The 24,512-nt window shown below is 51.7% G+C and overlaps 1 protein-coding gene across 15 annotated transcripts in view; it reads right to left on the reverse strand.

Moving 5' to 3' along the window:
* The window catches only part of CEP112 (centrosomal protein 112), a 314,145-nt gene that overhangs the window by 18,918 nt on the left and 270,715 nt on the right, over positions 1-24,512 (reverse strand). For all 15 annotated transcript variants that reach the window (XM_069542343.1, XM_069542341.1, XM_069542336.1 and 12 more), the window contains one exon: positions 6,620-6,709. In XM_069542343.1, coding sequence (XP_069398444.1) covers positions 6,620-6,709 — 90 coding nt within the window. The remainder of the gene's footprint in view (positions 1-6,619; positions 6,710-24,512) is intronic.

A 24,512-nucleotide genomic window follows, 5' to 3' on the forward strand; every position in this document is an offset into this window, starting at 1 on the left:
GTAATAACCATTAAACACGAAAAATCAGTAAAAGTCTTTGAATGGTATTTCTGTTGCAATTATTATTCCCGTTTTCATAATGTGCTTCGGGATGAAACACAGTTTTGAGCTGTTGGAACTTTCGAATAGATTGCACTGCAGATCTGTTAGCCCACAGCAGCCAAGACTGTGAAGTTTTAAAATCCATTATGGAAAACGGGAATTGAAGCCTTGGAAATCTGTAAAAGCCAGCACTGGTCTTCCTTTCGACAACTGTCACGATTATTGCTTAACTGACCCTCTGTCTGCACCCCATGTCTGTCCGTGAGGCTGACCATGAGCACAGGCTCGCTGGCGGCCCCTGGCGCTGATGGGGCTTTAGGTGCCGGCCAGTGACGGCTTCACCGCCCTGACGCTGGTCCTCCCGCCGCGCACCTTCTCCCTCACGGGTCACTGGGCCCCGTGGGAGGCCCACACACTCCGCAGGGAGAAACGATACTGCGGTGACGGTGTGACGGCGGAAGGAGCTGGATCCAGCTCGTGTCACCTCTCATTTTACCTTCTGCTGCTGGAGGGATCTCTTTAAAGACGCAATCACGTAACACTATGCAGTTAAAGAAAAAGGTCCTCTGCGCTGAAAACTGCCTTCTGAGCAGTGACTGGGTGCCCAGCCCGAGCCCAGGGAGGGCACCACGGCCCCAGCAGAGCACAGAGCAGGCAGGGCCGGCGGAGACCCGGGCTCGCTGCTGCCACTGCTTCTCAGTGGATGAAACGAGAGCAGCTGGCGTCCTGGTCGCTCCTCCTCACCCACGGGACCCTTGGCCAGGAGGCTCCCCACCGCCCTGGCACCGGAACCTGCCCTCCGCAGCCCCTCACCCTGACCAGCGTCTTTACTTCTGCGGACACCCGCCTCACGGGCCCTTCTCCTGGGTGAAGACTTGTAACCACACGTGCTCCATCCGCATTCCCTGGCTCCTGACGTGTTTCTCACGCATCCTGCTGCGATGTCCACACGGGCCCGGTGGGAAGGTGTGGCTACTGACCTTCTAGGAGCCTGATGTCCAGGCCAGCTAGGGGCCGGACAGGCCACGTGACCCGTCGTGATCGGGGTGGACCCTCCCCCGCAGGCCGTGCTCATCCTGAAGCCTCCCCTGGTCCCTCCCCCAGGCCTTAATGGGGGTCTCAGGACCCCCCTCTGTCCCCGCCCCAGAAGCACATGATCAGCCCCGAGACTGGCCACTAGACTCAGCAGGTTCCATCCTGGATGAGCCGATGAGTCTGGGCCTTGCCTGCTATGAGGCTGGGACTGAACTGTGGACCATGCCCAGGGCTTCACGACACACTTCAGGACAATCTACGCACAGTCTAGACCTCAGGGCCTGGACACACCTGAGAGGACCGGGACCGGCCAGCTGCTGAAACACGCCAGCCAGAGAACTGGCGAGGTCTTCAGGCGGCCTGGGGCCTGAGCTAAGGACCTGGCCACGGGCTCCGGAGGCCCTGCCCTGAGGGAGCCTCCCCTACGGTCGGGGAGATGGCGGGCAGGGCCAGGGCGGCCACCTCCCGCCTCGTGGACCTGAGCCTCGCAGCCCCTTAAGAGGAAAAGCACGTCGTCAGACCCCAGCCGGGAGCCTGCACCCCACGCCGCCTCCGCTCGACCGCACTGGGAGCCCCTCGAGGGCGGAGGAGGGCCCGCGCGTCCAGGCTGCTTCCCAGGGCCCGTCTCGGGCCAGCACCTCACGCGGCCCAGGAGTGGCGCGTGCAGCGAAGAAAGGGCGATCCTTCGTGAAAAGCACGGCGTTGCGTCTTACTGACTAGATCTGCAAGTACTAGCTCTCACTGACTTATTTAAAAGTCTTCTGGGAACCTGAGTGGCCCAGGTTCACACGTTTGAGGCTTAAAATACCTGGTTCAAAGCAGGGGCTTCGTCACATGTACGGCATTGTCTACGTTATGTTTGAGGTCCGAGGCTGGCGTTGTGTAGCGCCCCTGTGATAAACACACCCTGGCTTTGCAGTCTTAAGAACACTAGTAAAATTTTAGACTAATTCTTTTCTTCCCTTCTTTTCCATAATTTACTGAATCACTCTGGCAAAGGCTTGCAGGTCACCTGGTCTCACTGTGAACAATGAGACCCTGTTGTTCCCAAAAGGGAGACTTGGTTGCGCACACAGGCTGAGCCTGAGTGACCCCAGCACAGACTCAGTTCGCAGCGTGGTCCGTCCAATGGACGATGGCCCCGGGGTGGGCGGCCCGCTTCCATCACAGGAGGCCACGGGCTCCCCGAGGACTCAGTCTCCTCACACAGCGAGGTCTGCTCGGAGCCCCGGCCTCCCCTCCGCTGTCGGAACTCTAGGACGCTTGCTCAGATCTTATCGGGAGTCAGGTATCATTAACTCCTGGTCTGGAGGGGATGATGGCTTTAAAATTACCTTCCTGTTGCTGCTGTTCAGTCACTAAGTCGTGTCCAGCTCTCTGTGACCCCATGGACCGCAGCACACCAGGCAGCCTCGTCCTTCACTCTCCCCTGGGGTTTGCTCAAATTCATGTCCATTGAGTCAGTGATGCCATCCAACCATCCCATCCTCTGTCACCCCCTTCTCCTTTTGCCTTCAATCTTTCCCAGCATCAGAGTCTTTTCCAATGAGTCAACTCTTCACATGAGGTGGCCAAAGTACTGGAGTTTCAGCTTTAGCATCATTCCCTCCAAAGAAATCCCAGGGCTGATCTCCTTCAGAATGGACTGGTTGGATCTCCTTGCAGTCCAGGGGACTCTCAAGAGTCTTCTCCAACACCACAGTTCAGAAGCATCAATTCTTCAGCACTCAGCTTTCTTTATAGTCCAACTCACATCCATACATGACCACAGGAAAAACCATTTCGACTATACAGACTTTTGTCAGCAAAGTGAAGTCTCTGCTTTCGACTATGCTATCTAGGTTTGTCATAGCTTTTCTTCCAAGCAGCATGCATGTTTTAATTTCATGGCTGCAGTCACTATCTGCAGGGATTTTGGAGCCCAAGAAAATAGAGTCTGTCACTGTTTCCATTGTTTCCCCATCTATCTGCCATGAAGGGATGGGACCGGAGGCCATGATCTTCGTTTTCTGAATGTTGAGTTTTAAGCCAGCTTTTCACCCTCCTCTTTCACCTTCATCAGAAGCTTTGTAGTTCCTCTTTGCTTTCTGCCATTAAATTGGTATCATCTGCATATCTGAGGCTGTTGCTGTTTCCACTGGAAATCTTGATTCCAGCTTGTTACTTCCTTATTTATGCGTTAAAGGAAAGATATGTTTCTGTCCACTCCAGTATCCTTGCCTGAGAAATTCCATAGACAGAGGAGCCCGGCTGGCTACAGTACATGGGGGTGCAGAGAGTCGGACACAACTTTGCAGCTTAAACAACAGCAACAACCACCTGTTTCTGTCAGGCTGGCTTAGACAGAAAATTGGTCTTTTCTAGTTACACTGGTGTTATCCTGATGCCACTTAAGGGGCAACTAACCCTCTGCAGCCACAGGTTCCCGGGCACTCAGGGACCGACCTGCTGAGGGTGAGGAGCTGGAGGAGAGGCCGATGCCAGCGAGGCGGGCACGGGGCAGCTGAAGCGCCAGCCACCGAGACTGGAGGAGAAGCGGCTTTCTGTGTTTAAGTAGAAACTACACCTTTCAGAGTGCCTCATTCGGTTTTTTTTTTTTTTTTTTTTAAGAATTAAAACACAGGAATTTTTCTTAAATGGAAAACAGAAACAGCTTAAATTTTTTTAAAGCAGGTTAAAAAAAGACGCCCAGGAAATCATCCTTTGCAATTCTGCCAGTTTCAGGTTTGACTCCTTATGCAGCTAGTATCAGGATAATAAGATCTGGCTGAAAAGAAAGAGAAGAAAAGTTTCAAGAGGCTGCTCTGCACGCATTTTGGTTGGTTGGCTGATGTCAGGTTGGCTCCTGCTGCTTTGCAATTGCTTTGACAGATGCAAAACAGAAAATCGCAAACAATTTTGACACTTTAAATACCCTTAAATGCCCTCAGTGAGCACACACATAATGAGACCCTGAAGACTGTAAGTTACGACACTTCTAATTGTTTTTGACTACTGCTATTAGTGCCACGAAAGGAAAGGTCAGATTCAGATAAAATAGAAGTTAAATCAGATCAAACACAGATGAACTGAAGGAGCGCCGCGACTTGCTCTTCAGTTCTACGGAAACAACTGCTAAGCTACACCCTAGGAGCTTGTGGAAAGAGCCCAGCATTTCGTGGCTGCAAAGATTAGGAAATATTCAGCTTTACCCAGGGGTATTTCCTGACGTTTCTTTGGTAAACTGGAGCCCAATAGAAACTATCAGGAATTAGTATAAGAAACAGTCTAGAAGCCTATTGTCACTACAAAGATGAAAGCAACTTTGATGATCAAAAAGCAGTCAATAAAATAGGACTGAAGTGGTTCCTGAACCTTCCCTACTGCTCATCTGGGATTTCTTAATTTCCCTACTCTCCGTCTATTATGAGGTTTCTGTGTGAAGTCCTGCCATGAATCAGAGTGATGTCAACAGAGTTTTACCTTGAGTCATATTTTATCACAAACTGGAGGAGGCCTGGTCCTTCAGGGAACACGCTTCCTGCTCTTAAGAAGCTTGTCATCTTCTCCTAGTTCCAGACAGCCCAGCCGGCCGGGGTGGGGGCCCAGCTGACCTCGGCGACAGTGGGACCTGGGCCAGCCCCTCAAGGCCACACTGCCCCTGGGGTGGGCTTTCACCTGCGGCTGCGCTGGCTCTGCTCTCCAGCCACAGGGAGCTAACTGCCCGTTCCAGCTCTCTGGGGGGGTGGTTTTTCCCTACCAGCCTTAATAAACTTTCCCTGTCACTGCTGTGTCAATTTCTAAACTAGAAATGCTGTAACTTAAAAACTGTCATTACAGGTGCAAAGGCTTGGAATTCAGATCAACCAGGGTGTGACCCCACCCGTACTATTTTGCAGCTGGGTGACCTTGGGCAAGTCACTGAGCCTCTCTGAGCTGCAGTGCACCAGCGGGGAAACGGGAGCCTAATGCTGGCCTCAAATGGTGATTAGCAGGATAAATGAACTAGGTTGTGTACCATTTCTCGTGCAGCGTCTCTCATCTTGCAGGCCTCGGGGAAATACAGTTACAACTCATTTTTCATCCTAGAATCATATTTGCGATCCTATTGCCTGTCCAGCATGGACCCTATACAAGACATAGCCTACACAGATGCCACGCCCACAATACACATATGAGGCCGGGTGAGCATTAGACACTGGGGATGAATTCCGGGAGGTCAAGTCCATCCAGTATTAATAGCATCAATCAGATACTCACACCTGCCACTCTCTGCAGTCCCCCACCTGGGGGACAGGCTCCCCTGCTGGCTCAGTGGCAAAGAATCCACCGCCAGTGCCGGAGACGAGGGTTCGACTGCAGGGTGGGGAAGATCTCCTGGAGAAGGAAATGGCTACACACTCTGGGATTCTCCTCTGGGAAGTCCCATGGACAGAGTAGCCTGAGGGCAGTCCATGGGGCAGCAAGAGTCGGACACGGCTACGCGCATGACCTGGGGGTCTTGTTTGCCAACAACTCCAGAGGTGATGCAAGTCTCCCCATTCGCCTTACGTCAGGCTACTCTTCACAGAGTCAAGATGACCGGCCCGGCATTCCTGTGCTGAATGGATCATAGGAAACAGCAGCGCATAAGTGTCTGCTGAAACCCATGGCAGGTTCTGTCCCACACGTCGGTGGTGCTGAGAAGGGTATCCGCAATGCTGCACGTTAAGGCCGAGGGCGAAGCATTGATTAAAAGTTTCATTAAGACTTGTGATATGTATTGATACTCTGTCGGCTTTTTAGTTTAAAATTAGTAAAATTTAAAAGACTTGGATGAAAAAGACCCTTTCATTTGAAAATAAAATAGGTGATTAGCTACTGTCATAGCGGGATCATCCTGGTTATACTAGATTTGTTTCATGAACATAATGGAAGAAAGGAGGAGAAAATTAAAATTCAAGAGAAAGCGTGATTCGTGTCTCTAAGTACAATGGTGTCCCTTTATCCTAACAAGCAGACCCTGTCGGCTACATCCCCAACACGGGCGTCCCCTTCTCCGGGTCCAGGATGCCCTCCCTCCTGTAATTCCATCCCCGCCAGGTGGACCCTGATTGGTCCAGGCCAGTTTGACCCCTCTGTCCTCTCACCAGGGATTGGATGGTCTCAGCTAGCATGTGACCTGTTCTGGCCAATGAGATGAGAAGAGTGGCCTTGGGGGTGGGGTTACTCCTGGGAAAGGTGCCCTCACTGCTCAGAACAGGACCCCAGATATGAGCAGCCCCCTCTGCCTCTGGGTGTCCCCAGGCCTGCTCAGGATGCTGGGAACTGTGGCTGCCGTCTAGCTGGTTTAGGATGAAACCAGCACGGGACACAGAGACGCAGGAATGAGGGGAGCGGAGCCAGCGGCAGGGCTTCCGCTCGCAGACTGCAGGCGACAGACCCCGTGGCTGTCCACGGGCTGCAGGGCCCGAGCATTCTGCCACTCGAGGCACAGCATCCCAGCGGACACAGGACCACCACCATCCCCGAGCCCCTGGGCCTGGAGAAAGTCAACCGGCGAGCCGGCCACGTGGCCACGTACCTGCTCCTGGGACTCCAGCTCCTTACGCTGCAGCTGCTTCTCCACGGATCGCACCTGTTTCGAGCGGTTTTCCAGTTCTTCTTGTAAAGCCTGAAATGGCGCAAGACAAATACAAAAATATTAAAAATTAGCACCCTTGAGGGGGCTAAAAATTACCACCTAAACTGGTGTCAAAACGGCCTCAGATCTCGAGTCTATTACAGTTGTTCCAAACAGTTCAGGCAGAAAAAAGCCCAGCTTTTCAGCATTGGGCCCAGATGTTTCCTACTTTAGCAATAACTAGTGTTAAAAATTCCAAACTTACAAAACAGACACATTAGCAGATGCCCTTTCATCTTATAAAAATATCTCCTCTGTCCCCAGCACAGATGCGCAAGCATGTGATAAAGTGTCAAACGGCTGCTAATTAAAGTAGTTGGGCCAGTACACCTGTGAGGCGCCCTTACACGCTGAACCGCGCTGTGCCCACAGGAACTGAGATACTGGGCCAGCACGACGCTTTTCAGCATTGTGCTATGGTAATGTGAGTAAGTCACGGCGACCTTAAAGGCATTTCTTTATTAAGCCACTGAGGATAGCACTGAATTTGAAGAACCCGTAAGAAGCAGACAGAGGGGAACTCTTTCAGTTGCCAAGTAGCCATTCAGGTTGCTCTGGGGGAACCCCAGAACGACAAGGTTCAATAAAGAATGCTGTATCAATTACTATTTTAAGTAAAGAGGTGAACTAGAAAAGAAACAGGATCCATTTGAACAATCCCATGTGATGACAGATACAATACACGGGGAATGACGGCGAGCAGAGTGCAAGGGATGGGACGGGAAGATGCTGAATGAATTCTTAAAATAAAATTCATTCATGGTAGACGCCTGGGCTTCTGCTCTGGGTTAAGAGCTGTGATAGGTCCTTCAGATGAAGCAGTGAAAGAAAACAGACGAAACAACTCCCTGCTCTCACCAGCTTCCATTACACCGGGGGACACACAATATGCAAACAGTGAGTATATAATACATGTCAGTGACGAGCACAGAAGCAAAACAGTGCAGCGAAGGGGGCCCCTGGAGGGTTAGGAGGGTCGCTTCAGCCGCTGCAAAGATTAGACTGAGGAGGGGTCCAGCTAAGCAGAGAAGCAGGGTCCAGGCTGCTGAGACACACGGGAAAGAATGCTGGGGACTGGACCAGGGCGGTGTCAGGGGCCCAGTCCACTCGAGGACCCGGGTCGCAGCCCTGAGACATGGATGCAGAGTGAAAGATAAAGAGACATGAGCCTGGGGTCGTGGCTGGAGCAGGAGGGAGGCGAGGGCGGTAGCGGCATTGTGGGAGGTCCAGGGCTTGGCCTGGGGTGGAGGAGCGGGACGCACGGGCCATCCTGACTGAGATGCTGGGGCAGGGAAAGAGCCGCGGTCTGGGCAACACGACTCAGTCCCCGCCCAGCAACAGTCCCAGCAGTGCATCTCCAGCCTTCTCTCCACGGAGACAGAGCCCCTGGTTCTTGGCCTTTTTCCGGCGGTCTAGATTCACTGGGGCATCTGGTGAACGCTACGTGGTCACTCCCCACATGGAAAAAAGTGCTTATCATGTGCTTCTAGTTTCAGGGGGGTCCACGTGTTGCCTGAAGCCTGTCCATGGATGAACCCCAGGCTAAGAACCTCTATTTAAAATACAATAAGAAGGAAAAAAAAGAGAGAATAAGGGGGACTTCCCTGGTGGAGCAGTAGTTGAGAATCCGCCAGCCAGTGCAGGGCTCGTGGTTCAATCCCTGGTCCAGGGAGATGCCAGGTGCCGTGGGACGGCTACCGGTGCACACAGCTGCTGGCGCCCAGGCTCTGCAAGGAGAAGCCCGAGCAGGCACCGGAGAGCAGCCCCCGTGTCTCCACACCCGGAGAAAGCGCACGCACAGCAGCGAGGGCCCAGCGCAGCCGAAGGTGAAGAAACAGAATGCTTAGAGAGAGTGAAATGGTTTGACCGAGGAGAGAATGAGAATGAGGGCAGAAGCTTTAGGGGCTTTTTGATGTTATACCGGAATATAAAATCCACTCTTCAGCCAAGCCTGACAATGAGCTTCAAACTCTATTTTTGTTTATATTAATGATTGTATTGTGGGCTGTTTCCAGAAGGATGAATGCAGTTGTTCCTATGCTTTTTGACCAAGTAGCAATTTTTTTCTTTTGATGATTTTGTTCCAGGGCATAGGATCTTGTTGGCGTCTCTCATGGCCTAATCGAGGAGAGGAGTGAACATGGGGCTGGGGAGAGACCGGCGTGCTTCCTGCCCTGCTCTCTCCTGCTCTCCCTCCTCACACCGCAGTCAGAGTGACCTCACGCCCCCAAACCCAACCAGGTCGTCCCCCTGCTGCAGTGCTCAGACACCAGCACAGCACCCCCGAGATGCGGCTCAGACTCCCGACCGGGGTCCTCAGGGACTCGGCTCTCCAGGCTCTGACCACCCGGGGCTGGGAGCCTCCGTGTCCTGCAGGTTTCGTGGCCATGGTCAGTGACCATGCGCCACTGCCGCCTGCATGGACGTTATTTCCCAGCCTCCTGGCAATCCTGTGCAGCAGGCAGTCTCTCACCCACATTAGGGAGGACTGAACCGAGACCCACAGAGGGGAGAGAGGCCCCCGGGTCCATCCACAGGCCAGAAGTAAGGCCCCGGGCTGGGACCACGACACACTGACCCTCCCCGAGTTCAGCGTTCGCGCTTCTCCCCACGGCCCTTCACCCGTGGCCCCTGTCTTCCCGCCTTTGCCTGGAAGCTGCTCTGCTCTTGGTGTAACCTCACTGACCTGTCCCAGGAGCAAAGCCTGGACACTGCGGGGCTGTTACCCGTCTGGGGCTCAAGGGGCTCTGGACCTCTGCAGCCCAGGGCGCTCTCCCCGTCACATTTCCAGCCTGGAGCCAGGCCTGGTGCATGCCGGCACCGGGCCCACGCTTGGGCAGGAGCTAACACACCTCAACTGTTTCCCCAAGGAAATCACTTTAACCATGGGGTCTCCCAACTGTCCTCAACACAGCACAGTGACTGAATGGTTATCAAGTTTCTCAAGACACAGAATGTGCCAAGTATACCTTCCAAAGTTCTCCATATACACACCCGAAACCTGCATACATATGGCATTATTATTTGTAATGACATATTGTCTGGTTTCTGCCACAATAAAAAACTACACTCTTTTGTTTCTTGGTTTATTTTACAGAAAAAAAATACAGGAGATGCGCATCTCCTTTGTCTTTTAAGCAGAAAACTGTCACCCCCGCAGTCTCACCTCTACCCTGCCCTTCCCCAGCAGAGCCCCGGGCACGGCCCCCTCGAGGGTCCCCGTCCCCACCCGTCTCTCAGCCCTTTCGTCCTTCCTCCTGTCCCTGCCCTTCACGAGGGAGCAGGGTAGGAACCAGTAGTGTCCCAGCACCGCGGTGGAGACTCCTCGACAAGAGTAAGGTGCTTCGGGGCCTTCCTGGGGGCCGTCACGTGGGGCGGGGCTTGGCCAGGGGGTGCGGCCTGAGCAGGGGCGGGGCCTGAGCAGGGGCGGGGTCTGTTCGGGGGAGGGGCCTGAGTAGGGGCAGGGCCCGAGCAGAGGGAGGGATCTGAGTGGGGTTCCAGGCCGGGGGTGGGGCTCCGGGGCTCAGGCCCATGCAGACGAGGATACTCTGGTGGGGAATCGTGAAAGGAGCGGAGGTCAAAGCCTGACCCTGCGTGACGCCCACACTCAGTTCAGTTCAGTTCAGTCGCTCAGTCGTGTCTGACTCTTTGCGACCCCACGAATCGCAGCACGCCAGGCCTCCCTGTCCATCACCATCTCCCGGAGTTCACTCAGACTCACGTCCATCGAGTCCGTGATGCCATCCAGCCATCTCATCCTCGGTCGTCCCCTTCTCCTCCTGCCCCCAATCCCTCCCAGCATCAGGGTCTTTTCCAATGAGTCAACCCTGCATGAGGTGGCCAAAGTACTGGAGTTTCAGCTTCAACATCATTCCTTCCAAAGAAAGCCCAGGGCTGATCTCCTTCAGAATGGACTGGTTGGATCTCCTTGCAGTCCAAGGGACTCTCAAGAGTCTTCTCCAGCACCACAGTTCAAAAGCATCAATTCTTCGGCAGTCAGCCTTCTTCACAGTCCAACTCTCACATCCATACATGACCACAGGAAAAACCATAGCCTTGACTAGACGGGCCTTAGTCGGCAAAGTAATGTCTCTGCTTTTGAATATGCTATCTAGGTTGGTCATAACTTTTCTTCCAAGGAGTAAGCGTCTTTTAATTTCATGGCTGCAATCACCATCTGCAGTGATTTTAGAGCCCCCCAAAAATAAAGTCTGACACTGTTTCCACTGTCTCCCCATCTATTTCCCATGAAGTGATGGGACTGGATGCCATGATCTTCGTTTTCTGAGTGTTGAGCTTTGAGCCAACTTTTTCACTCTCCTCTTTCACTTTCATCGAGAGGCTCTTTAGTTCCTCTTCACTTTCTGCCCATAGGTTTGGTGTCATCTGCATACCTGAGGTTATTGATGCCCACACCTCTGCTGGGTGCACTGGCCTCGTGACTGAAGGGCGGCTCTCCCAACAAGACCTGCCTCTAGGCGCCAGGGGACAGGGCTGGCAGCAGGCACCACCCATGGCCGACTCTCCCAGAGCTCTGTGTGGACCGCCAACAAAGAATGGCCTTTTCCAGAAGAAAACCTGCAGCTATATGAGAACAACGAGTGGAGACCAGGAGCAGGCAGAGGGTGAGAAGGCCAGAGGCCGGGGGGATCGCGGTGCTGGAGGTGGCGGAGGAGGAAACGAGTCCAGGGGTCTGACCAGAGAGTCCCTGCGAGGACAGGGGACAGTGCCAGCCCTGTCCTTTCTCCGCCTTCACACAGCAAAGAAGAGATTGCTAACCCACCGTGTCTCAGCAATGCTATCAAAACAGAAGGGAAGTTACATTGGCTTTTCAAACGGCTCCGCTTTTCAGTTTGCTCATAGTTAACTAAAGGGTTCACGTGATGTTTCTAGGGCTAATCAGAGCAAGCAATATGGCTAGAAATTCCTTTTATTACCTAATAAAAATCAGTTTAAAAAGCTGAAGAGTAACCGAGTAATATTCCACTTTCCAAAAAGTTAAAATGCATCAGATGAAAGGACAATGACAGTTTATACTGACAGCTGTTCCTGATCTCATATTCCAAAAAATTATTAGGTCATGAATGGACACAGGCCTCTCTGAGCGTGACAACTACTGAGTAAGCACCAGCGGGGACCTTTCTTCTCAGCTGCGGCGTCTTCACTGGAAAGCCTCACAGTCTGACGTTTGACACACACCTATGAATACAACTTTTACTTTATTCCTGAGAGAAGCCCAAGATCATCAAAGAATGGAATGTCCATCATTGGGTCAAAAACCTAAAACAAAGGCGCACTTGAAGGCCACGCTGCGTGTCCTGCAGACGTGCTGCTCACCTCTGCTGGGTGCACTGGCCTCGTGACTGAAGGGCGGCTCTCCCAACAAGACCTGCCTTTAGGCGCCAGGGGATGGGGCTGGCAGCAGGCACCACCCATGGCTGACTCTCCCAGAGCTCTGTGTGGACCGCCAACAAAGAATGGCCTTTTCCAGAAGAAAACCCGCAGCTATATGAGAACAACGAGCGGAGACCAGCCTTTGCGAAAGGGAGTGGGCTATAGGATAATCTGACTTGTTGTTTAAAATATGGAAATCGAGCATGTTAGAGTGTGAAAGGTCCGCAGGCCACGGACTCCTCAGGCAGGGAGAGGCCAGGCAGCTCGTGTTTCTGGAGGAGGCACCCGTCAGCGTCCCAGGGCTCTGCTGTTCGTTTAGGGGAAAACGAGGACCAGAGTCAGTGCTATTTTCATAAAACTTATAAACAGGCTTCAAAGTCAGCTGCTCAACTTTAGCCACACATTACGGCTTCTGTGGTCTTCCTGAAAACCCAAGTGTCCCTCCGAGCTCTGAGTCAGTTAAACAAACACAAAATGATGGCAGATACACGCTTTTTAATAATGGACACATGAAACGCAAGTCCATTTGCCTAAGAAGTGTTTAAAAAGTTACGTAATAAAGGAAAATTTCCCTGGAAAGGAGGGATTCTGGGCTGTGGGGACACAAAAGCCACAATCCCAGTGTCCTCAGGGTGAAGGGTGTCCAGAAGCGCTTGGCCTCAGATCAGCACAGGTCTTTAGAGAGGTTTCTGACCTTGGGTTTGGCCAGACTCCGCCAGGCCCTCATCCGCAGCGGGGCGGGGTGGGCGTCCAGTGGCACCCGAGCTGCAGCCTCACTGCCCCGGCCCAGGAGACCGCCCGGCCCAGCTGCAAACCGCTCTCTCACCCCAGGACGCCTGGCCCGCAGGCTCTCAGCAGACAATACGATCCCAAACTCGCCAGCTTCCCATCTTCACCGAGACCCTGGGCTGTGAGAAACGCGTAAACATCCACTGGCAAACGGAGGTAGAACCAGAAGCGCAGGCGTCACCCTGCTCCTGAGCCCCACGCCCCACAGGCCGTGCCCTGCTCTTCAGGAGCATGAGCCGGCTCCCACTCCCGGAGACGCAGCGTGTCCTGGGTACCCTCTGCCTCGTTCCGTGCATTCCGCCTCGGCAAACGCCTGTGTCCGGCCTTGTCAGTCGTCCCGAGGCTGCCGGCGCGTCTCCCCGGCCTGCCGACAGTCGAGGGGCGAGGCTAACGGGCTCCTCCCCGAGCTCTGGCTCACAGAACGCGTTGTCTGGGGGCCGCACCTTGAGTGGCGCGGCCTTCTCCCGTTTACAGGGACTAGAGCAGATGTGAGCACAAAAGACCGTGGCGCACGGTCCGTCCTGTTAAACATACAGCTGGGGACTTTGGGTTAAGTCAGCGGTGGGGAGTCAAGGAGCTGGGCGAGGCGCGGAGGGGGCCTCGGCAGCAGCAACTCCGCGCGGCCAGGAGACGAACACGGAGCAAAGCAGAGCTTGGCAGGAAGGCTCGGCCCGGAGAGGTCAGCCCTGCGGAGGGAGGTGAAGCGGGCGGTGGGGTGCTGCTCGCTGGCCTCCCCACGCGTGTCTCTGAGAGTTTCCATGATAAAGAGAAAAAGGAATGCTTAAAGCTTTTTCTGCTTAAGACATATGAAGTCACCATATCCTTCCTTTCCTGAGGTTTGAATTCACTATTTTACTTCAGAGGAAGCGTGATTCACGCGTCCTCCACCGGCAGGAGGGATGGGGCAGGGCTTCCCACACTGTGCGCATTTTGGAAGACGACTGGGGTGCCCAGATTCTGAGCTAAGGACAAGGTGGCTGGACGGGAAGGCTGATTTCTGCTTTTATTGAGACACATGCGGTAGGATTCCAGGGTTCTAAAACACGATGCTGGTCTGTTTTCTATTTAAAACCTGTAATATGACTTGAAAGTTTGTCTCACAAAGTATCTGTCCGCTGACTGGTTTATCCATCAGACAGAGAGGACACCTGACCTGTGACTTGGTGAAGAGATAGATTATAACAGTGAGAGAAGGAGAGCGCTCCATGAAACCTCACTGCCTTTGTAACAACGCCCACACTTGTCTAACATACGGAGACTTCAGTTTACACACTTCTGATGAGCGGGCTTTGAGAGGAAAATTGATGCAGAAACAGCAAATATTTTCCTCTGTACTACTGCTAACTGAAAGTTAAGGGATAATTACGTAAAACTATAAAATCTCATCACGTTGGTGTCAGATTTGTACTTATTTTTCCTTTTTTCACATCTTAAACATCTGGGATCCAGCAAGAAGACACGTCCTGTGCCCGAGACGTGGAGACGATCTGGGGTTAACATCAGAGCGGAGAGTGGCGTGTGTCCTGGGTGGTCTCACCGGCTATTTACACCAGCCACTTTTTTTTTTTAAAATGGGCTAAATCTACTAACGAAAGTGGCAAGCCTTCTTCGCCTGAAATGCCAGTCAAGATTTCTTTTAAAGTGATTGCTTCAGAACTACTCAGAATGAATAACAAAACCATAAAGAAGTCTTATCAGTGGTTCTGCAGAACCGAGAACAGGTTTGTACTACAGATCTAGTTACTGAAACAGACCACAGTTAGTGCCAAGGCCACTCATGTATTCAAAACACAATACAGTATTCTTTAAGGCTTGCATTCAGGTTTTTTGGGTTTCCCTGTTGGTTCATTGGTAAAGAATCTGCTTGCCAATGCAGGAGACACAAGAGACACGGGTTCGATCCCTAAATTGCAAAGATCCCCTGGAGAAGGAAATGGCAGCCCACTCCAGGATTCTTGCCTGGGAAATCCCATGGACAGAGGGGCCTGGAGGCCTTGTCTGTGGGGCTGCAAAGAATCCAACACTGCGGAGCCACTAAGCAGCCGCAAACACATTCAGGCTTTTAATTTTTTCACATTCCATGCAAGTAACTTTTTTTTTCTCATTTCTTTAACCCTCATAATTCAGGCTCTTGTGATATTGTATGAAGAAAAGGAGTTTTAACCCAATACGTGGGATATTCTTCACATGAGGCCAAGTTCCCTCCGGGTGAAAACTCTTCAGCTGTTGCAACAAACCTCGTGGATGAGAGCTTGCACTTTGGTCTGAGGCTGTTGTTGCAGTGCTTATTAGGCCACTGGTTCAACTTGAAAGGCAAAAAGCATCGCGGCCAATACAGGAAGCAAGAGCAGCACTCCGTCAGAGGATCCCAGTTCTCACTAGCCTCCTTTTCTCTCTCTCTCATCTATTTTCTGGCCTTTAAAATTCTTAAATGACTTCCTTTAAAAGTCTTAAAACTGCACTTTTAAAAGAGTTAGTGTTTCCTGGTCTCCATGGAGGTTCCAGGAAAAGAAATCATGTTATCCCAAGACTTTGATGATCTAAGGAAGCTGGAATCCCCCAACACACCTCATTAACGTTCCCCGGCAGCACACAGCCCATCCTGACCTCACCCACGTTTCCTCTGGGAGCAGCCAGCACATTTCTGCTCAGGAAATTCACAGCACATTGCCCACTCTGTCCCTCCAGACGACGTCACTTGTGAACACGCTCCTATCTCGGGGGTCAGAAATCCAGGACCAAGTTCAGGAGCCGGGCTAGGACGTTTCAGATCTCAGAGGAACTCCCTCTTTCGGCCGGCGTGACAACCACTTACACTGCGATCAGTCTACAGAACAGAGACCGTCCTCCTGCCGGAACCCAGGGAGGGGAGCACCCAGGAGTCACTGGTCTAAGTGTTTAGTTTCTTGCATGGTAATTGTTCACACGGGAGGTCAGCGTGAGCCTGCAGCATCATTCTAACCCCAAAACAAGCCATGCATTTCTCCCCTGTTAAACCTGAAGTCATATTTCTCAGTCATGTTCCCTACCTGAGAACACATTTATGAATCATGATTCACCTGACGCTTCCCCTTCATCTTAGACTGTAAGCATCACAAGGGGAGCCTGCCTAGTCACGTTTCTAAAGCGCTCTCTGAAACGCTTAGCCAGACGCTGCCGCTCTGGTACCTCCCAGGTGGCGCAGTGGTAAAGAATCTGCCTGCAGTGCAGGAGACAGGAGAGACTCTGGTTCACTCCCTGGCTCAGGAAGAGCCCCCGGAGAGAGGCGTGGCACCCCACTCCCGCCTTCTTCGCCTGGAGAATCCCATGGGCAGAGGAGCCTGGCCGGCTACAGCCCGCGGGGTCGCAGAGACCTGGACACGGCTGAGTGAGTGAGCACTCACGAAGGCAATGGTAGTCACTGGCAACATGAGCCGGTTTTACAGAGGACAAGTGGCTTTTCACTGAAAACAGCTGGGGTCTCCCTGCTGAAATTCCAGATTCCCTTTCCCCCCTTGAAGCACACCAGTGCGTCTCCTCTTGCTGCGCGTGGAGAACGTGCCCGCCGTCCACTCAGGCCCCCGTCCCCGTCCCGAGGGGCGCCCCGCCTTGCTTTCTCGAGAGGAGCCACCCGCCAGGGTCCCTGCTGGCGGGCCGGTCACCATTATCGGACGTTCAGGCCTGTCCGGAACACCCGCCGAAACTGGGCCACGAGAGAGGGTCCCGGGATCGGGTCCTGTCAGAACGCCCGTGGATTCAGACGGCCCGCTGTGCCTCCTTCCACTGATTCATCTGCGAAGACACTGAGACGCTCTCGGGCTCTGCTGCGGGGGGCTCTCCTCGGGAGCCTCATCCGGGCCCTGCTGGGTCAGGCGCTTTGCCACCGCAGCCGCGGGACGGACACGCGTGGGGAGGGACGTCCCTCGATTCGTGTCTTGTCCCTGAAACGCGACCCCTGCCCGCCACGCCTTCCCGCCTGCCCAGCTCCGGGCTTCATCTCAGCCTTGGGCGGACCCAGAGCGCCCCCCTCTCGAGACCTCTGCAGAGCCGCGGGCGGGGGCACCTGCCTCTGTTCTGCTGAGAGCGCGGCCACGTCGGGTCGGAGACGCGGTCACTCCGCCGCCACCTCGGCACATCGCTCAGTGAGGAGGCAGCGAACGCCTGAGACGCGGAGGCAGGACCCTCAGGTGAGGCCCTCCGGGACCCCCGCTCACGGAGGCATGGGATGATATTCGCCAGATACAGTCGCTTTCTTTCCCTTTTCAACCTCGGGGTACTGTGCTATCTGGGGCCAATACTCATGAAGGAAGAAGTTTAAAACTTTCTGTTTAAACCACTTAGAATGAGAGGATTTGCAAAGATCCTGTTTAATGTTCAGCTGACACATTGTCAAAAGCATTTATCATGCAACCTTTGAAGTTCCTCCCACTCCCTTTCGGTTATTAAGGCTCGGATTGCAGTTAGTTATCAGCAACAAAGCACACACATGATAGTGTTTGTACTGTCAGACTTTCAGCTTGATTTCTGAACTACTGAGCAAAATTAAATTCTTAGATCAGAAAAATGATTAGTGAGCTGATTTTCACTGCTGAATGCACAACGCCGCTGGTTTCTGACACCACTTCGGTGCGCACCTGGAGTCTGTGCAAGGGACTGGGAGATTCACCTGTTTCATAGCTGCAGATGTTAAGTGCCTACACTCCAAACCGTAAGCATCTTCAGTTATAAAAATGTGCCCATTTATGTCTGGCTCTAATTCTTTCAGTGCAAAGTAGAAATGGGGACTTACATTATTGAGAATTCTCTGGCAACTCAGTTCCTAATATAAATATCTTAGCATCGAGTATATATATATCTCCAGCTCACATTTTACAAGAGGGAGAAAACTCATTCTAGATAAATCAACTGAATGGTATTTTAAAAATACAAACAATGTGTCAGACATCATCCAGGAAGCCAAGTGTGGATCAGACCTCCTCCAGGAATCCCAGTGTGGATCCGACATCACCCAGGAATCCCAGTGTGGAGTGAAGCCACGGCCTCACCCTTTGAAGGTGCTTAGACTGTCATAGAAGGTATGCAGTCAGGACAAAAAGCAGGGGGTTCAGTGATGTCTTAAGTGTCCAACTGAGAGAACAAAAGGCAACGAAAAGGAGGCAGGAAGAAGCCCAGCAACACCGCAGGGAAGCCAGCAGATCAGTGCAGAAGGCGGGAGGCCCCACAGCCAGGCCCTGGGCGTCTGCAGGAGGTCGCCAGGGTGGAGCAGAGAGCAAGGAGGGTCTGCAGTGGACAGAGAGAAGCAAGACACAACACACAGACACGATGCTCCTATTTCGTTTGGATCTTGATTCAGACAAATCAACTTTAAATGGACATTTCAGGAAAACAGGGCCTAATTATGAAGCACGTGTTAGATGGTGCTACAAAGACTGCTGTTAATTTTCTTGGGTATGATGCTGGCACTGTGGCTGTGTGAGATGGTGCCCGTGTTTTCTGAGAGGCCTTCTGGAATATGGAGGATAAAATGACGTGACGTTATTCCAGCCAAGGGTGAGAGGGGAAAGTGCGAGGCGCACATGGCCCATTTTTGGTAACAGTTGAAACCGCACGATGGACATGATGGGGTTCGTAGCTCTGTACTTGGCTTTTGGGTATATCTGCAAACTTTGATAATAAAACCTAAAAAAAGTCCACATACAATTAAATGATGTGAAGGAAAAGCACAAGGTGATCAGGACAGTCTTCAGGGAGGAAGTGGCATTTGGGGAAACCTTGAGCAACAGTAACGACTCTGACAGGCAAGGGTGAGGGAGGGGAAACTGTGCCAAAGAAGCAGCTTTTGCAAAGGTAAATACACAGGAGCAAGTTCAGTGCAGTCGCTCAGTCGTGTCTGACTCTCTTCGACCCCCTGGACTGCAGCACGCCAGGCTTCCCTGTCCATCACCAACTCCCGGAGTTTACCCAAACTCATGTCCATCGAGTCGGTGATGCCATCCAACCATCTCATCCTCTGTCGTCCCCTTCTCCTCTCACCTTCAATCTTTCCCAGCGTCAGGGTCTTTTCAAATGAGTCAGCTCTTCGCATCAGGTGGCCAAAGTACTGGAGCTTCAGCTTCAGCAACAGTCCTTCCAATGAATATTCAGGACTGATTTTCTTTAGGATGGACTGGTTGGATCTCCTTGGGACTCTCAAGGGTCTTCTCCAACACCACAGTTCAAAAGCATCAATTCTTCGGCGCTTAGATTTCTTTATAGTCCAACTCTCACATCCATACCACAGCTTTGACTAGGCAGACCTTTGCTGGCAAAGTAATGTCTCTGCTCTTTAATATGCTATCTAGGTTGTTTGTAGCTTTTCTTCCAAGGAATAAGCATCTTTTAATTTCATGGCTGCAGTCACCATCCGCAGTGATTTTGGAGCCCCCCAAAATAAAGTATGGGAATAAAAATAAACAAGGGAATAAACCTACCCATATATGATCGATTAATCCATGACAAGGAGGCAAGAATATATAATGGAGGAAAAACAGTCTCTTCAATAAGTGGTGTTGGGACAGCTGGACAGCCACATGCAGAGGACGGGAGCTGGACAGCCACATGCAGAGGACGGGAGCTGGACCGCTGTCTTACACCACACGCAGAAGTCAGCTCAAAGTGGACTCAGGACATCCTCACAGGGAAACCTCTTAGAAGTAGACAGGCGGCAAGCTCTTCGATACTGGTCTTAGCAATACTTGTTTGGACCAGTCTCCTCGGACAAGGGCAACAAAAGCAAGAGTAAACAAATGGTACCACATCAAACTAAAAAGCTTCTGCACAAGAAAGGAAGCTGTCAACAAGATGAAAAGACAGCCTAGAAAATGGGAGAAGATGCCTGCAAATCATACGTCCAGTGAGAGGCTATTATCTGAAATATGTAAACGTAAAGAACTGGTACAACTTAGCAACTTGTACAACCTGATTAAAGAATGGACACAGGACCTGAACAGACATTTCTCCAAAGAAGACATTCAGACGGCCAGCACGCGTGCGAGGATGCTCAACACGACTGATCGATATGGAAACGCACACCCAAACCACAGTGAGACACCACTTCACATCTGTCAGAATGGCAATTATCAAAACGACAAAAAATGACAGATGTTGGTGAGGATGTAGAGAAAAGGGGACCACCTCCCACCCAGTGCGCTGATGGGAATACAGATTGGTGCAGCCGTTATGGAAAAAAGTATAAAGATTCTTCAAAAAGTTAAAACTCGGACCACCATACAATTCGGTGATTCCACTTCTGGGTATTTATCTGAATAAAATGAAATAACAACTTGGAAAGATATGCCTCCCGATTTCATTGCCACATTGTTTATGATAGCCAAAGCATGGCACCAACCTGCGTGCCCGCCGATAGACGAGTAAAGATGGGGTACCTATGCACAGTGGATTACTTCTCAGCATAAAAAAGGATGAAATGGTGCCAGTCTCAGCAGCAGGCACGGACCTAGAGATCATCACACTAAGTGAAGTGAGCCAGACAGAGGAAGACAGACACATACATGATATCGCTCGCATGTGGAATCTAAAAAAAATGATACAAATACATTTATATAGAAAACATAAATAGACCCACAGACATAGAAAACAAATTTATGGTTACCAAAGGGGAAAGTGGGGGGACGGAATGAATTGGGAGTTTGAGATTAGAAGGTATATATTATTCTATATAACAGATGAACACTACTGTATCTGAAATAGATGGTTGACAAGGACCTACTGTATAGTACAGGGAACTGTATCCCATACCCTGTGATAAATCATAATGGAAAAGAATATGAAAACGAGGCCACCCGCTTCCATCTGACCAGCAAAGCCCAGAAAAGCATGTTATTTCTGCCGTGCCGAGCTCTGGGCCTGCAGCGAAAAAAGCTTCCTGCTTTCTCTGTAGCAAGTGTAAATAGTGACCAAAACAGTGCTAGAGAGCGTGCTGGCTGGCGCTGTCTGACCTGCTCTAACCTTCCCTTGGGATGAGAAGCCATGAGTGAGTGTCCTCTGGGCAGGTGGGCACATGGGGGAATTCAGAAGCAAAGGCTAGAGGGGCTCGGGGCTGTACGCCCCAACTGGAGCAGAGCTGGTGCCTCTGTGCCAGGCTGAGCTGAGAGCTGGGCATGGATACTCGGGAGCAGACGCGGCACAACAGCCACGGAGATGCGCCTGGGCACGCAGCCGCACGCGCCGACAGCCCGGGCCGCGCCGGGCCTCCTCCTGCCAGCCACGCTCCCGTTGCTTGCGTCTCCTCTGGTTTCCCAGCTTTACAGCAAGGCAGGCAGGTGACACACGGCCCGTGTGTCCTGGTAGCTCTTGGAAACTCGCAGAGGGAGGTGGGAGTGGAGGGGGCTCTGCAGCAGACGGTCGTGGTCGAGGCTGGCAGGTGCGCAGACAGAACCTGCTGATGTGACTGACATTGTTACAGAGCCTTCGGAAATTGCTCTCTGTATTTTGGGGAGCACAAGCCCAAATCTGCAGAGGATACAAATTATATTAACTTTAGAAACAAAAACATAAGCAAATCTAAATATAGCCACTTAAGGAAAACCTATACTGTCTAAAGAACAATTTAGAAGTTATTTTGAGCGCTATGTGGCATTGCTGCGCTCCACACCGGCTCCTAACAAAATGCTTTCCCAGGTGACGGCAAAACGCACACACGTCATGAATTCGGTCCGTTGCTCCTGCTCGGGTTCTCTGGGAGCTGTTCTTTCCTCCAAGTCAGTTACTTTCCTTCTTCCCTTGGCCGCCCCCAGGGAGCTGGGGACACCGCACCAAGTCACCTCCCTCTGACGACGGCCACTGCTCGCGGGGGCCCAGGGCTCCTCAGCCACGCTTGGACAGGAGTCTTCCGGCGGCAGTTCCCCGAACCTTGGATACACTCTTCACGCAAATTATGCAACCGTCTTCTACCTTGTCTTCTCCAAAGAGGATCTGATGCTCTCCAAGGGAACATGTCCCTTTGAGCTCCAGTTTTCAACAGTGAAAATGAGAGCTGGGCCCAGACCGCCTCACCCAGCTGCAACGCCTCTCTCAGCCTCTTCCCCGCCCCTCCTCCTCCCCATCTCCGTCTCCCACATGTTTAAACGCAGGTGGACGCACACACACATGCATTTTCATATCCCTCCCACAGTGTAAATATGTAACATTTTCACTGACAGCTGCATCTAATTTTGTTTGGGTTGTGATAACCCAACTGGCTGAACTGTAAAAAAGTCAACAAAAACTCACATATTTTACAGTTTTCTCCCTTAGGAGGAGGAGCTTCCACAGAGCGCCTAACGTGTTCACCACTGGCGCGGGGATTACTGGCCCTTGGTGTGGACATGAACTGACTGTGTGTGTTCCCATCTGCTGACTCCCCTCCGCTCACCTGCGGGTGCAGAACGTGGGCAGCTCTGGCCGTGCCCGCTGCCTGCCATCTCCGCCAGCCACGTGAGCGCAGTGTCTCCACTAACCAGACCCGTGCCCCTAGTCACCCTCTCCGTTCCTTCTTGCCCTCTCCTCCGGAAACCTTCACTTCACCTTTGTTTCGACAACGCAGTCCACAGCTCTATCTTATGTCTACATCTTATTGCTTACAGTTGGCGCACGTCTGAAATCTTAGACTAAGCAATCCTATATCTGACCTGGTGGAAGAAACAATATCAGCAAAGAGTCGTGTGTGAGGAAACAGCGGGTGTATTTAGGCCACAAAAATAGCCACTCCAGTTGATGCTGTGGACACACACAGGGCAGTGAGGAACACTGGGAGCGTCTGAGTAGGGGGGACAGTCCTGGGCCGGTTCAGACACACGGCCGACGTATCTGCAGAGGCACCAGAGATCAAATCTCCAACACCCGCTGGACCATCAAAAAGGCAAGAGAGTTCCAGAAAAACATCTACTTCTGGTTTATTGTCTAAGTCAAAGCCTGACTGTGTGGATCACAATAAACTGTGGAACATTCTGAAAGAGATGGGAATACCAGACCACCTGACCGGCCTCTTGAGAAACCTCTATGCAGGTCAGGATGCAATGTTAGAACTGGACATGGAACTGGACTGGTTCCAAATAGGAAAAGGAGTACATCAAGGCTGTATGTTGTCACCCTGCTTATTTAACTTATATGCAGAGTACACCATGAGAAACGCTGGACTGGAAGAAGTACAAGCTGGAATCAAGATTGCCGGAAGAAATATCAATCACCTCAGATATGCAGATGACACCACCCTTATGGCAGAAAGTGAAGAGGAATTAAAAAGCCCCTTGATGAAATTGAAAGCGGAGAGTGAAAAAGTTGGCTTAAAGCTCAACATTCAGAAAACAAAGATCATGGAACCTGGTCCCATCACTTCATGGGAAATAGATGGGGAAACAGTGGAAACAGTGTCAGACTTTATTTTTTGGAGCTCCAAAATCACTGCAGATGGTGACTGCAGCTGTGAAATTAAAAGACGCTTACTCCTTGGAAGAGAAGTTATGAACAACCTAGGTAGCATATTCAAAAGCAGAGGCATTACTTTGCCGACTAAGGTCCGTCTAGTCAAGGCTATGGTTTTTCCTGTGGTCATGTATGGATGTGAGAGTTGGACTGTGAAGAAGGCTGAGCACCAAAGAATTGATGCTTTTGAACTGTGGTGTTGGAGAAGACTCTTGAGAGTCCCTTGGACTGCAAGGAGATCCAACCAGTCCATCCTAAAGGAAATCAGTCCTGAATATTCATTGGAAGGACTGATGCTGAGGCTGAAACTCCAATACTTTGGCCCCCTCATGCGAAGAGTTGGCTCATTGGAAAAGACCCTGATGCTGGGACGGATTGGGGGCAGGAGGAGAAGGGGATGACAGAGGACGAGATGGCTGGATGCCATCGCCGACTCGATGGACATGAGTTTGGGTGAACTCTGGGAGTTGGTGATGGACAGGGAGGCCTGGTGTGCTGCAGCTCACGGGGTCTCAAAGAGCCGGGACATGACTGAGAGACTGAACTGATGTATCTGCTGTAGGGGCACACGGGAAAGCTGGATGAAAGGGAGCAAGGGGACTCAGGAGGAATCCGGGACGGGGGTGATCAGTGCAAATCGGATTGAGGTGATGGTGCTAGAGAGGAGAGGGTCAATTCAGCTGGCTGTGCAGGAATAAGGAAGGGAAGAGCCAGCCGAGGAGCTCAGTGTAACCAGCGTCAGCCACAGTGAGACTGGGGAGAAGACGCACAGCACTCTAGATCCCAGGAGACCATCTGCAACTCAGCCTGGACTTTGAGGGGAAACTGGCATCAAAGTTGGGCTTCTTCTGCAGAGCAGACAGAGGTGAAATTGAAGGGACTTATGTTCCTCTTAGTAAACACGCGTTTACTAAGGGAAAAATATAGAGAAAAAATCAAGAGCATTGTGTACAATTTATACGGTTGAGCAAAAGATTTGGATTTTTCTGTGGTATCTTATAGAAAATTCTGAATGAACCTTTTGCCCAACCCAATATATTTAAAGCTCCTGAAGAGGAAATAAGAGCCAGTGAACACAAATGAGGAAGACGTTTAAGTGGAATGTGGAGCAGGCGGTTATCAGAGCCCCAGGCTTCATGCCTGAAGCCCCTTTCCCATCGTCACTACCACG

The sequence above is a fragment of the Ovis canadensis genome, chromosome 11 (genome assembly GCF_042477335.2).
Source record: "Ovis canadensis isolate MfBH-ARS-UI-01 breed Bighorn chromosome 11, ARS-UI_OviCan_v2, whole genome shotgun sequence".
In the NCBI taxonomy this organism is placed as follows: domain Eukaryota; kingdom Metazoa; phylum Chordata; class Mammalia; order Artiodactyla; family Bovidae; genus Ovis; species Ovis canadensis.